Raw genomic sequence first — 15,707 nt, 5'->3', positions numbered from 1 at the left:
AAATTTTCAAGCTCAGGAATGTGCGACATATATTCTGTTTCTAGTTTTACTTAAACTGTTGGTGATTACAAGTTTAGTGTGGACTATTTTCAGTTTGCAATGAAGAACATCTGTTTATTAATACTGCATTTTTAGTGGTACATTTAACTCATCAAATTTGTCTTTAATTTATTCTCAAACGAATCGACAAAAGGTCCTTTACAACAATAGTGTCTCTCTTTTTTTGGCTAGTTCTTGCAAAATGATATGAGAACTGGACTCGGACGTTGAGGGGATTACTAGGCGGGGAATCAAATCCTCACCAACAAGTCAAGACGGAAGTTTAGATAGTCAACCTACTCAATTACTAAGATTCTCCCGTTGATATATAAATCTGTTTCGTTGCTCATGACATACTTGAGAGATCGGCAACAATCTGAAGTTGGTGAAGAATTATACCTTATGAAGTTTATGCAAGGGCTTAAGCTATGTAACATTTCCGCGGTACAGACTGTACTAATTACGTGCTGAAAAACACTAAAACAACAACCAAAGTTGACGACTATAAGTTTGTCCCTTCCATTTCTGTAATGAATTTTAAAGATTTGGAGAATTAGTAATTTTAAACAGGGATGTGCAAGGAGGAAAAATGCATGTATAGAAACTTGATGTTGGATATGGAAGATGTTAATAACTAAAAGTAATTATTTATTGATCAAAAAGATCTATCTTCTTTGAGAGTAATAGTTAGAGTTAATTATTACATTAAGGTACTAGAGTTTGTCCCTTAGATTATAGAGTTGTAATTTGAAACCACTCGTTTCGAATTAGTGAAGTTGATTGCTGAAATCCTATGCTCTATAGGTGGTGGTTTTTAATAGACTAGTCTCTGGGAACGTGCATGGCACGTTTATTTCAAAATAAAACAATTCTTCTATAACAAATGATAAAAATTTAAATGACATATATATTACTATAGACTTCTTATGTGCTACAAAAAAAATCAAATACAATAGAAAACAAAAATAACAAGCCTATAAATTCAGATTAGAAATTCTTGCAAATTCGATAGTACTTTTCTGACATATATATAGTACTCTAATTTAAAGATAAATACATATTGTAAGGAAAAATTATTTATCTTGTGAAACTAACGATTATGAATGAACAATAAAAACTAAATTGATGCATATATTGAATCGCATCATGACCAATTCAAATGTGGTTAAAAGTCATGGAACCTTGTATTGATTCAAATATATGGAAATTAAGAAAGTAAGCAAAAAAAAAGAAAAAAGAAGGTGGGGTGTAAGGAATGGGGTTGATAAGTACATGAAGTTGAAGATGGTGGAGAAAGAGACTCAAGAAACTGTGAATATTTTAACCAAATGAAATATTAAAAAAACTTATTTATAACGTGATTTTAAGAGTAGTAAAAAAGACAAAATTTATAATGAGATGTTAGGAGAAATAGAATAGATTCACATTATTATAAGATGTTTGGAGTAGTTGAAAAGACCTAAATTATTATGAGATGTCTTTTTTCAATTTTTTTTAAAACAGAGATTTAATTTTCTGAACTTAATGCATTATACCTACATCCAAAGAGAATGCTAAAAGCCTAAATAATTGTCATATTAAAAGTAAATGAACTATTAGTCAAATGAGACTGGACTATACTTAATTTAATTTACTCAAATTCATCATTTTTGAATTTTAAAGGAATAATTAAATATATTTTTCAAATATATTTTTTGATACTTTAATTAAGTCTAGGAATAAAATGACAATTTAACTTTTCATTTTGAAGCTTTCCATGTTTAGTTTATATATATATATATATATATATTAAGAATGTTATAGAATGAAAACAATAAAGAAACCTAAATATTAAACAAAACAAATAAAAAGAGATAAACAAAGAGAGATACATTTTCTTCAACTATTTTGAGTGTGTACAATCTTGCGTCAAATGCCACTATTTATAGATAGGATTGAAGAACATAAGAGTTGTCATGGCTAATGTATATGACATTAACTCATATAAGATCATGAATGAGAGGTAGGAGTAAAAATCATAATGAAAATAATTAGTGAAAATTATTATATTTACGTAAAGGAGAGTTAGTGGAACATTAATACAAATATGTATATATAAAAAAACCATATACAGTAATATGATCCGATTTTCTTTATATATTTACATAAAGGAGAGTTAGTGGAACTTTAATACAAATATTTATATATAAAAAAATTATATATAATATAGATCCGATCTTTTTCTTTTTGGAGGACAAACACAACAATTCATATATTCAATTGGAATACAAAAAGAACAAAAAATTCATAATTTACTCCAACATAAAATCAATACAAAGATATTTCGTAGACATTATGGTGGTTGATTCATGACTAATGTGATGAGTTACTATTTAATATCAAATTTATTAAATAGTTAAATATTTTAATTTAATATAGAAGTAAAACGGTCATCTATCTTTTGCGTAACATTCTTTCTACTTTTAAGCGTATGTTACTCTTACGAAGCAAATATAAACTTCTTAAAATCCACAAAGACATTATAAAAAATTCTTCAATTATTAAAATAATAAATTCAAGTTCCTAATAGTATTGAAGGTAAACACTAAATATCTATTTGGTAAATAAAGAAGTCATATCCAATACTTATCATGAAAATAGAAGCAACAAAGTAATTCAACTGCCTGCAAAATCATCATATATTTATTCTTGAAACTAAAAAATGGACTACATAAATGGTGACAACAAAATTTTAATAGTTTATTTTCATGTGAAAGATAGAATCCTTAGATAACAATTAAAGAATTGGGCATGATTTATATGATAAATAAAAAATTAAAACATTAGACAGAATACAAAATATGAAAGAACATACCATAAGAACTTTATGTAAAAAAGGAGAGGAAGATGAGAGTCTTATATTGTCTAAACCAAATTCAACTACACAATATTGTCATAAAAGAGAACCTGAAAGAGAAAACATACAAATTACGATGAAGAATAAATTTTTGGGGATTGTAATATATAACAGTTTCTTTTAATACTTTTCATTTGAAATGTTTAAACTTCCACCTAGCAAATTAATGTAATCTATTTCATTCATTTGAATGACTTTTTATCTTCCATTATATCTTAATTACAATAATTTAAATTGAATACTTAACATTGATTATTTAATTAGTTATTAAAATATATATTTACATTTTGTACATTAAAAAAAATTAAGCGAAGAACAAAATGGTAATTCAACTTTAAGGTTAGGAGCTTCAAACTTTCAATAATATATGATTGAGTTGGTTAGGTTCCGTTTATATCACGTATAATTAAAGTTTAAGGGTCATGAAGATTTATATCATTGCATATATAAAGGTATAAACGTCAAAACTTAAAAGTAGTTAATTTCATCTAATATCATATAAAGATATGAACAAAAAAGATAATTACTAAAAGGAGATAAGGTATGAATTCAGCCCAAATATGAATCTTAATTATTTTAACGAGAGAATCTTAATTGTTCAGTTAATTGATTACCTAAATTTTCATTTTATTGGTAAGAGTTCGATTCTCCATCATGTAATCCCCTTCGTATTTCTTTCTTTTTTAAAAAAAAAAAGTATTTAAACAAATTATACCAGTGGAACTGGAAGTGACCTAGTTGGTTTTAAGTTAGCTGGACCTGTAACCAAAAACTCAATTTCTTTGTTTAAACAAGGGAATAAGATGATTAAATCTTCATTTGGTTATACATCTGTAAATCTGTGTTTCAAGAGAAAAATGATACAGAAACAAAGAAGAATCTAATACATTTGATATTAGGGAAAATTAGTAATTTAGTCAAAATTTCTAATATAATTATTAAAAACACCTATAATTTAAAAATATTAGTAAAAGAGTTTAACTGCTATCCACCGACGGTGGACAAAAAAATTACACGGACATTTTATTTTTGGAAATATTTAATTTTTTTAATTAATATATTTTAATATTATTAATATTAAAATAAAAATAATAACATAGTGTTATATGGTAACTTGAATTATAAATTAATTGTACAAATTTAATTAGGATTCTTATTTGTCTTACCAAAAATAAAAAATACATAATTTCTTGTGTTTTCTTAGTTGGATTAACGTTCTTCTTTTTCTACATAAACCATTGAAGCAACCAACTATCCACCATTGAAGCAATTTGAAACAATTATCATGGTAGCGTTTTCCTCGTATATCTTTTTTTACATAACTTATTAAGTCTTTTTCGCAACATGAATAAACGTTTCAAAGAAATATTCTTGTTTTAATGTATGAAGAAATTTATGTTTTGTAGTGATGAAGATATTTAAAGAATACGTTTAAGAACTTTTTAGCAAATTGAAGAAGTTCAATACATTAGCCATGAAAAATATTTAAAATTTTAAAGCTAACTTACCCTATCAGTCTAATATCTAATAATTGTGTATTGCAGGAAACTTTTGAAATCTCTAATTTAGAAGAGCAAAATGCAGAAGGAATTGAAGATTCCTTGGAGGATATAGAAAGCAACATGAATGCAGTTGTATCTTTTGTTCCTCAACTAGGTGAGCAAGAATTAAGAGAGCCTTCCATCGGTATGGAATTTCAATCACTTGATACTGGATTTAAATTTTATCTTGATTATGCTCATCGTAATGGTTTTAGTGTGCGCAAAAATCGAATTAGTAGATCAAGAAAAGATAAATCCATTATTGGTCAAGAGTTTGTTTGTTCAAAAGAAGGATTTCGTTTAAAAAAATGTAACCAAGCATGCAATTGTGATTAAATCATGGGCCGTATTTAATAGTGTTTGATTTTGTTTGCTTACTCTTCTAAGTTTGAATATGTTGATTTTGTTGCACTTTATGTTTCTGGAATAGTTTCATATTAATATTTTGCTAGCATTGCTTCAATGGCAACAAGTACCGGTTCTTATAAAAAAAAATATGTTGGCAATGATTTTCTTTGAAGGATTGAAGTGCTTTCCAATAAGAAAACACAAGAAATTATGTATTTTTTATTTTTGGTAAGACAAATAAGAATCCTAATTAAATTTGCACAATTAATTTATAATTCAAGTTACCATATAACACTCTGTTATTATTTTTATTTTAATATTAATAATATTAAAATATATTAATTAAAAAAATTAAATATTTCCAAAAATAATATGCCCGTGTAATTTTTTTGTCAAAATGTCAATATTTTTGTAAAATATTATGTATCCTAATTTAGTTCCTATTTTATTTTCACCTTAATTATAGTTTTCCAACTCATTCTCTCTCATATGTTTTTTTCTTTTCCAAAGAAAAAGGAAGTATTTTCTCTCATTAATTCCCCTCTGTTGTTCATCTTGTATTCCAAACATACGTAGAACAAAACTTTGAACATCTTTGTAAAAAAACAAAGTTTAAGAACATTTTCACAACTAGAAAATTAAAACTAGTAGCGAAACTAGAATCAGAAACAGATTTTAAAAAACAATATACGAAATATTTTTCTTAAGAAGAATTGTTGTAAATATGTGTCTAAAGAATATTACTGATTCCAACAAACTTTGCAGAAACACGAAGTTACCAAGTTTAATGAACCAGTGAAGAACAAAAGAATAGAAGAACTAAAATTAATTTACAAATCTAAAGTTTGTAAAACACGTACCAGAATCTGAAAAAATTTTAATAGAAAAAAGATCAAATCCACTGAATTCACAGTGTCTCCTTAAGGAAATTATTCCCGTCTAGTATGCGAGGTTTGATTTGAAATATGACCTCCCAGAATAAAATGATCTCAATCACCAGAGTATAAATATTTTCTCAAATTTAAATGATATATTCCAGTCTTTTCCAAAATAAAAATATTTTAGGTTTTGTGTTGGTTGTTGGTGAAATAGTGACACTTGACTATAGTAAAAAAACTCATACATATTAGTCATTTAAAAGTGCTCTGCATAAGGAATAATAAATCCAATACAACAACAATCACATTCAAAGACATGATCGTCTGTTAAATAAGTTAAGGCTTTTAAATCTGGAATTTCCTCATAATCAGCCAGTCTACTCCATTTTATTTCAAAAATATGAATAAAATCACGTGTTACATATTAGGGGACATCTTCAGAGATTTAAATTTTTTAATTTTTTTCTCTTTTTCCCTTCTAATGGCCTTTTGGTTCCTTGACAGATTTTGTGTCGCCCTTGAGACACCAATCTGTACGATTTCACCTCCTCTGAAACATGTCAAATATCTAGATTTTTTTAAAACCCGAAATACAAAAACTTGAACAGACTTAGCAAATGCAGCAGTTGTCGTATATGTAAAAATAATACCCAATTTTTATGAGATAGAGATTGAATTCATAAGGATTATTTCGTTAGTTTGTTAATTCAAATATAACAAGCACATTGTATTAAACAAGTATTTTAAAAAAGGAGAAATGGTAACTCACTACATGGATACCATTTGGCTAACAATATATCCAAAGTTTTCTTGATCTAAGGTTCTTCTGAACCCCGAAACGTTATAAAAAAACATCAAATATTGTTTGAGATGATTAGACCGTCTCTAACTCTAATAATTAAACGAGAAATCAATCAGATTTAGACTATCTCTAGATTTAATCTAAGGATTGAAGTCTTTACCCAATTTCACTTCCCTTTTCAAGTAAAAGTAAAATTAGAGAGTTTAGTCAATGTATATAACCACCTATTTCTAGATTAAACCTTGAAGAAAACAAAAGATCTATGCATAATAATTGATTTTAGTATAAAATTATTGTCCATTCAAGTATTTTACAGTCATGCACACAACCTTAATAAGAAGTTTAGCTAATTATAAGTAAAAATAATTATTAGTTATTTATGGCGAACATTTATATACACTTAGATTAATGTCACATTCCACATAACACCTTATTAAATTTTGAGACGTCCAAATGTCACATTCATTCATACGCTAAAATGAATTGAAATATTATTTTTTACAAACTAAATTTTATTTTTATTTTTAAAAAATGTGTACCATGTATACATTAATTAATTTGATATATAAAGAACGGAGCGTATGTAAGTCTGATCAATATTAAACAATCAAAATTCTACGAGGTATGAAGATTAAATGTGACTTGAATTTCAAGGAGTAATCATGTCACACAACTAGCTTGAATCCCTTGGATATCAATTTAATTAAGAACTTCGAAAATCCAAATGCAATTAATTATGTTTAAAGGTGACTTAAACATTCTTTATTATTTGAAGTTAGTTAAGGTAGTTGAGCTCCACAAACCACTTTGAACCTACATATTTCTCCTTGTTATTTTCATCTATTGATCTATAAATTACTTCTAATCAGTAATAATATCTTCTATATCCAACATCAATTTTCTATGCAATCATTTTTCCTCCATACATACACATTCCCTTTTAATTACTAACTCTACAAATCTTTCAAATTCATTACAAAAATGGAAGGGATAATACTATCTTCAATTTTGACTCTTGTTTTAATGATTTTCAGCACGCAATCAGTTTCCGGGCAGATTAGTACAGTGTGTAGCGCGGCCATGCTACGTAGCTTTAGCCCTTGCATAAACTTCATTAGCAATGGTGGGAGCAATAATTCTTCACCAACTTCAGATTGTTGCAGATCTCTCAAGTATGTCATGAACAATGGCACAGATTGCCTCTGCCTTGTTGTTACTGGAAACGTTCCTTTTCGCGTTCCCATTAACAGGACTTTGGCTATTTCCCTCCCTAAAGCTTGTAAAATGGATGGTGTCCCCGTTCAGTGCAAGGGTAATTAAATGAGTCAGTGATCATACGTGAAATTACACTCGTTCCAATTGATATTAGGTCACTAATTTCTGACTTGTTTATTACATTGCATGCAGCATCACCTTCCCCTATTCCATCTCCTAGTCCTAAAGGTAATTAAAACTCTGATCTTCTGATGAATTTTTCTTGAATTTGTTGAATCTTGAAGTCTAGCTATTGTTTGTTTCACATTTTGCAGCTGCTAATAATGTTCCTCAACCATACACACCTCCTCTAAGACCAGTGGCTGATACAAGACCATCTCCAACAGATATCTTTGGAGACCCTGATACAAATTTAGGGTTCAAGCCTAATTTGATACCATCACCAGCACAGGGTTCCCAGAGATTTTCAGTATTTGTTCTTCTAGCAGCCTGTGGGGTAATGGCTTTGCAGTTCAACTGAACTGGCAAATCAATGTAAACATGTGTTAGAAGTGTGATGTAGATGTACATCAGGTTTAAAGTGCTCTGATAACACTCATTGCAGTACGTTTCATGGAATATAGGTTTCAAGGTATCAGCTTTTACATAAATTTTGAGCTTGAATTTCCCAAACCATTTTAAATATATAGATAGATAGATAGCATCTATACATGTAGCTAAAGTGCAGGCATTCCTGCGCTTGAATTTTTTCAAAATGCAATAACCACACATTCTAGTGCAGAATCTGAAAAGGTTCTTTGAGTTTTGAGGTTCAATGTAACATCCAAAAGATTCACCCACTAGCATAATAAACTGAGTAGTTATTTCCAACCATCAGACCATTCAGCTTCATCCATAACAGGGTCCGGGATGTAGTCTGTTTGGTGCGTTGTACCCTCAACATCAGGAGATGGCTGAAAACTCTGTTTCTCTTCATTGACGCAAGTGCCTTCCTCATTCCAATTCTTAGCTAGTTCCCCTTCATCTTGGTCCCAATTGTTGACTTGTCCGCCTTGGTCTTGGTCCCAATTGTTAACTTTTCCCACCTGGTCTTGGTCCCAATCATTAGCTTCTGCTCCTTCACAGTCCCAGTTATTTACTTGTGCCCCAACATCATCCCAATTATTTGCTTGTCCGGAATACTCTTGAAACCAATTATTTGCTTGTCCGAAATCCTCTTGAGGGATCTCCAGTTTTTCAGGTAAGAAGCAGCCCTTGTAGGAGTCATTGTCTGCACAATACCACAAAAGCTTGTTCCAGAAGGGATCCTGCCATATCATATACATTAACAAGAATTAGTATTTCTCACTAATAGATGGAACAATTGGCAAAATATGTCTCAAGATTCATAATTTTAAGCTCTACATAGGCCCATAACAAATTCAAGAGGAAAGTCACATTTTCTAATTCAACTTTTATGAATGACTCAATAGGTATAACCTGCAAAAATGCCAACAAAAGGTATCACCAGTATAAGGAAAATTTTCAGAAATAGATAGACAGAAACTCCACCTTTACTATGGCATATCAAAAAAAAAAACAAAAAACTATGGCATATCAAATCTACGTAGGTACTACAAATGCAGTAGCAGAAAAAAATACAGAATCACCTTGCAGATGATGTGTGGATTCCCGACAACTACAAGCAATGATCTGGCTCTTGTAGCAGCAACATTGAACCTTCTCGGATTGCTTAAGAATCCTAAGTAATGGATTCTGTCGAAGTCATTATGCTGAATCGTCGACCGGACGGTCGATATGATAATAACTTCTCTCTCCTGACCTTGGAATTGCTCTACGCTGCCAACCTTTATATTAGCCCACTCAAAGCTCTCAAGGGCTGTTCTTATTTTCAGTACTTGCTGCCTATAAGGTGTTATCACCCCAATATCTTCCTCTTTCAGACCTTTGTTCCCTATCAGATCTCTGATGATCTCTACCACCTTGCTTGCTTCGATCCTGTTGAACCATGATGGGTTGCTTCCTTCTCTTTCATCACAACCCTGTATGCCAATGAAAACCAACGGAAATTCCTTGTTTGGAAGCAGGTCCACCCAAGTCTGGGTAAAAGTTTTATCTTCTTTACATGGGATCAACTCTCCTTCATAAAACATTTCTGAGGGAAGCTGCAGAATTACCGGATGACACCGATAATTCCTTACTAGTCTGGTAGCATAATTTTCGTTGAGATCACCATATAACTGGCATTCAAATAACCTCTCCATATATGAAGTTGCCAATCCATAATTTTCAGCATCTTTTGAGAAAACAATGGGACCAAGTTGCTGTGGGTCACCAGCAAGTACAACGACTGTCTCTTTCTTTAAAAGATGTGATAGAGGAACCATGGTATCAGGCTCTGATGCCTGTCCTGCCTCATCCAAGAAAATATGAGAGAAGTGTCCCCGTTTGATGCCCTCTGAATAAAGAAGACATGCACTAGCATATGTAGATATAATAACCGTATATCTTTTAAGGTCCCTGAGAAGGGGGCACTTAAAAGAATTATCTTCAGCATTGCAAAAACGAAGGTAACTAGGATTCACATCATCTAAAGGACGTGTGAGTGCATTCAACCTAAGAATCTCATTGTCCTGCACTTCAACATTCTGCTGACTGACAAGTTTCTCAAGTATATGGTCTGCAGCACTATTTGAAGGTGCACAGACAAGAACTCGAGCATCTTTCCTCATAATACGTACCTGGATGATAGCTTCTATAAGAGTCCTTGTTTTGCCTGTACCAGGAGGCCCATGGATAACATATGGAGCCCCTCCTTTGCACCCAAGAATCTTTTCAACTGCAGTTGTTTGTTCCTTGTTAAGCATACATGAATTAGGTGCCAGTCTAGCAGCTTGTATATTTCTCGTTCTGGATATGCCTGATGGAAAGAGAATTTCTCCATTTAAGCTTTCTGTAGCTTCAATGGCTTGATGTAACCTCCGCACACCCGTACGATTGAATGAAAATTGCACATTGTACAGATTTCCAGGAACATGGTTGATGTGGAATTCTTCATCAAACTTCAAATATACTTCTTCCGCCTCAACTCGGTGGATATAACCCTGTCCAAGAACCACAAAAATCACCAAGTTTATGTTAATACATTTATTCTCCTTTTGATCTATCAAGTTCATGAGTAAAATCTTGCTGATATATAATCATTTTCCCTTTAAAATTCTTCATATGCATAACTGAGAGTGTAACTTTTAACATGTATCATATAAAGGGGGTGCTATGCATGTGTCATTCATTGCACAGCTTAATTTCCCTAAAGACTAAATATTGGAAACCATTGAATTTCCTCATCCCCAAGTATTTGAACCTCGGGCCTTCAATTGATTGTACTGAGATGCAACTTAGCAAACAACAGCTAGACATAGCAGCCAGGCATCACAAAAGTTGTCACCCTTTCTAGTAAAATAGATGAAAATGAATTTAATAACAGAAACAAAATAAAAAGAGACTCAAGGAAGAATACAAATAGAAATGTTGATGTTCTACCATGACATCCATAGTTGTAAAGATCAACATGACTATTTCAAGAGGTGTGATTTTAAAGGTAATAGAAGACAACACAAGGACCTTATCTAGCAGAGATTTGGATGTATAAAGGCAATGCATAGATAGCCCCTCCCACTTGGCTTAAAATTCCTTTTGGCACCTTAACTTAGTTAAACATTATTTTAACACTTCATGTACCCTTGAATTGTATCACTAACCACATTATGCTGACATGAATCTATCATCTATATATGTTTCTCACTTTTATCAGGTGCGTAGAATGACTTTAACAGAAATAAATGAGGCCCACTCCTAATATCACCTTTTTACATTTCTTTCCTGTGATTCTCCCTTTCTTCTTTCTTTTCTCTGACCTCTTCTTGACAGATCAATTTTTTCTTCCATCTTTTTTAACATAAGATAAAGAAAGACAGTCCAGTTGCCGAAACAGAGAAAATTTGGAACAAGATTCTAAGATCGTTGTTCTCAAAGAAAGAGGAAGTCTTCAATCCTTTTAAAATATTTCTTGGGAACGCATGTAGCTAATGCACAGTAGGAGCTTGACCATTATAAGACAGAGAAAATGGCCTAAAAGGAATAATTTGCAATTTTTGGTGATAGATACTTGTGTTTGTGGCTATGCTTGCACAAATATGCTTCAAATTCTCTGAATCAATCTTAACAGATTCTACTACAATGATAAAATTTTATCACAATGAAATTCTTGATGCAATAACGAAACCAAGCTTTTTTGCTTTTTTCTCGATGATATTGTGGTCTATGATGAAATTTGTAGACCCGTGTTTACATGTTTTCTCAACAATTTATAGAGACAAACTGGGAGGTGAAATGAAGCTTTGAAGTAGTGGTGTTGCTGATCAATATAGATGGTGGAGGAGAAGGACTGAAGAATTTTAATGTTGGAAGGGTAAGAATCTCAGCTGGTGGATAAGATGATACAGAGAGATTGTGAAGTTTTGGCTTTCCGGGAGTTTCTTAACAATTATTGCATCTTCTTGTTTCCTTTTTCAGCTCAAAAGCCCTTTTTTTTCTTTTTCTTGCATTAGTTTGATGAGAAGCTACGTGGAATTATCTTATTTGTCATATTTGACAGATAACCGCATGTAAGTTCCCGGCTTCCCGCGTCCTAGTTTTCTTAGGGATTACCATTCAAGGGTCTAAAAACACAGTCTATGGCGTGTTCAAATGGTCTTGGCTAAGTTGAGGTGCTAAAAAAAATCCAAGCCGAGTTTCAGGGGCTGCGTATGTATTTGGCCATGTACAAATACATCAAATGATTCCTTGCAACTTCGAAAATCTACAGGTAAAATGGATTTGTAATAGTTGTTACCAAATTATGCAGTAAAGAGAGCTTATATTATCAAGTAGCAGCTTAAGATATAAAACAAAGCACAAATATGAATGCACCTGGTAAGGGGTGATCTCACTAGCATCTCCAGAAGCTAGCCTTGCAAAGATAAAATCTCCATAAACAAGTGATGGCCTCCTCTCGGCTAGCCCTGGGACATCAAGGGACAAGAACTGTAGTCCTTTGCGCTTCATGGTGACTGACAACATATCATAGTCCCTCATGTCTTCCTGATGCAAGAAACTATAAGATATAAGTGCTACCCAAAATCAAGTCTTACTTCAAATCAAAATCTGAACAAATACCTCCATCTTGATTTCTTCAATTGCTAGTAAAGTTCTAAAATAAGCAATATAATTGTCTCTTCTTAAACCTTCCCCAATAACATCAGGAAATTGTTTGTTCTCTATCATTTCCCGTATATCACCTGGAATTGGATATGAAGGAAGTCTGTATCTGAAACCTCGATTTGGAGCCCTTGTAGGACGGGAACCCACAACAAATGCATTTGCAGCAAAAACATCTACTGCTGGTACTTTCTTCTTTCTGTCTCTGTGGAACGGCCTCCTTGAAGCCAGAGACTGGGAAACCTTATCCTCAGCCAAGACAAAAACTAATCTTTCTATGGTGTCATCACCCACATTGAAATGCACAGCTGATGTGTGCAATCCAATTTCTTTGGGTTTACAAGTCAGCCATACTGTAAGTGTTTGACCTGGCCGTAACATTCTATCCTCTAAGCTAAAGGATTCCATGAATTCTTCAACATATTGCAAATCAGAACTATCAGTTGGAGGTTTCATCAGAGAAAGAGTGAATGAATCCTCAGGTTTTGAGTTATAGATCTTAATTGACCACAGCTCCTGGGTTTCATTGGTGGTATTCTCTATTGTGACTGAATCAACAACAGTTTCCCCAACAAATCCTGATTTAGGTTTTCCTGCTACCAGCGGAAATGGAACAGATATAACAACTATATCACTCTCTTCATTTGGATTGTAGCTACCAGCTGATTTATATTTGTCAAAGTCGACAAATCCGATGTCTCCTTTGTCAGTAATAGTTGAGTATTCATCATCCGACTTATAAGAAATTGTGCCCATGAGTAATTAAGATGAATTTCAAGAAGAATCTGCAGCTTTCAACCAAAGTTATTATACAATAGCCAAGTATTAAGATTCATGGAGAAAGTAAACATGAATGAATTACCACAGCAAAGTAACCCTACTTAACACTTAAACCAAATCACTTTTACACAAACAATCTGATCGTCCAAATAAATCTAAAAAGAAAGAGTAAAATGATAATGATGAGAACTAGACTAACAATCACCAAATTAACAAGCACTTTAGATTGGATACCAGATGAAAATTCAGGACTCAATTCAAAATCTCTCCTGAAAAAAAAAGTGCTTAAATGAAATGCCATTTTCATTCGGAAATGCTAACGCACCGTACAAGGCATTATATTGATAGACAACCAGTATTTGTATCCAACTTTTACACATTAATATCCAGGTCAGTCGATCCATAAATAGGTACACATAACCTTACTTTTTAAGTAAAATAATCTTAAAGTAAGCATGCCAATTTTGTATTTGTAGATTATTCACGTATGCAACATTTTTCGAAACTAGTTCATGTATGTGACATTGTTATGAAAGAATCATGAGTTAGCATAATGACATAGCACACAAATGACTATGGGGTGCATTATAATTATACATGAGTTTTCAATGAAAGTTCTCCTTTTTGATACTTTAGGTGAACAATTACCTACACAGCCAGTTTTTCCGATACGCTGAAAGTACAGATAAATGAGCCTAATCAACTTTTCTGAACAAATCACTTCCAAGTTAATGATCCCAAAAATAAACACGTTATAGTAACAAAGGGGCTAATTGTTCTTCCTTCATTTACTTATTTACTCAACTCCACATTGACAAAAGGCAACTACTTTAGGTGAAGAGAAACTGATGCTCTCAAAAAATCACAATAAAAATAGTAAAATCAAGTCTACATCAAGGTTTCTGGATACTTCACTCAAAGGGGACGAAAATTACATCAAAATTAGGCAAAATTTTACAAAAACTTTTACAAAGACAACAAACTGAGTCAGACATGAACAATGCGTGAAAATCGACATGAACAATGCATGAGTTTAAAAAAAATCACAAATTTCAAAAGTAGAAAAGGGAAAGTTGCTATTAAAATCAAACCCGGATATCCATACACATAAAAAAACGAAAACCCCACAATCACAAATCAGTTAATTGGTTCAGAAAACTGAAAATGCAGATCAAATAGAACAGATAAAAAGAAAACCCACCTCGATTTTGGTCTTTAAAAGAGAGAATAGAGAAGGGTTTTAAGCTAAGAGATGAACAGCAATTGCGTGATGGAGTGATTCAACAGTCTCTCTTTTTGTTTTTAATGATTTTGTTCTTTCAATTACTGTTCAAATATTATAAAATATCTTTTTTATTTTGCTATGTTTGATTAGTTAAAATGTTTGGAAAATTAATTTTCAGTTGTCCATTATATTAAAAATAGTTATTTAATAATTAGAGTTCTATATCAATTGGTCCGATTTTGAAGTTTATTAGTTCAACACTTATGGATTATCAAAATCGTCTTCTCCACTACCCCACCCTCACCTCAAACCCCAACCTCGCTTCCTCAACTACACTTTCTTCTCCACCCACCACCCTCGACCCTCCCCCATCAAAATGTGTCAAAAGAAGAAGCTTTTTTCTGTTTGTTTTTGTCAGTTTGTGAATGTTGTGAGATAAAATTATCTTTTTTTATGATAAATTGATGATTGAATGTTTGATTTGATGAATGTGGCAATGCGGTAATGCGTTTTCTTGATCTTTTTGGGGTTTTTCTTAATTTTCTTTTTTGCTAGATTTATGGGTCAATAATGCAAGTTAAAAATTGTTGCTTTACTACATAAATAAGGAGTTCTAATCTTTCTGCTAAAATTTATATAGCTTATCTGATTTGGAATTTTCCGTTATTATGATGTGATTGGAATGCTAAAATTGTTTATTGTGAATGTAGGATTTGATAATTGA

General features: G+C 31.9%; 2 protein-coding genes across 3 annotated transcripts; one reads left to right on the top strand and one right to left on the bottom strand.

Moving 5' to 3' along the window:
• Nucleotides 1–6,280: 6,280 nt before the first annotated feature.
• LOC101251386 (non-specific lipid transfer protein GPI-anchored 21-like) lies at nt 6,281–8,369 on the top strand. The gene is made up of 3 exons (XM_004241096.5): nt 6,281–7,816; nt 7,912–7,947; nt 8,034–8,369. The coding sequence occupies exons 1-3, from the start codon at nt 7,486–7,488 to the stop codon at nt 8,237–8,239; spliced, it is 573 nt and encodes a 190-aa protein (XP_004241144.1). The 5' UTR covers nt 6,281–7,485; the 3' UTR covers nt 8,240–8,369.
• A 13-nt stretch (nt 8,370–8,382) lies between these two features.
• Nucleotides 8,383–15,206, bottom strand: LOC101258662 (probable RNA helicase SDE3). 2 transcript variants are annotated; one of them, XM_004240994.5, is made up of 5 exons: nt 14,960–15,206; nt 12,937–13,763; nt 12,691–12,861; nt 9,369–10,823; nt 8,383–9,026 (listed from the first exon to the last, which is right to left on the bottom strand). In XM_004240994.5, the coding sequence occupies exons 2-5, from the start codon at nt 13,732–13,734 to the stop codon at nt 8,580–8,582; spliced, it is 2,871 nt and encodes a 956-aa protein (XP_004241042.1). In that variant the 5' UTR covers nt 13,735–13,763; nt 14,960–15,206; the 3' UTR covers nt 8,383–8,579. The 2 variants fall into 2 exon arrangements, with proteins under 2 accessions (XP_004241042.1, XP_069155344.1); XM_069299243.1 differs by lacking the exon at nt 14,960–15,206 and adding an exon at nt 14,407–14,944.
• Between the last annotated feature and the right edge of the window lie 501 nt (nt 15,207–15,707).

This window comes from Solanum lycopersicum, chromosome 6, assembly GCF_036512215.1.
Source record: "Solanum lycopersicum chromosome 6, SLM_r2.1".
Classification (NCBI taxonomy): Eukaryota; Viridiplantae; Streptophyta; class Magnoliopsida; order Solanales; family Solanaceae; genus Solanum; species Solanum lycopersicum.
This window is presented reverse-complemented; position numbering and strand designations above follow the sequence as displayed.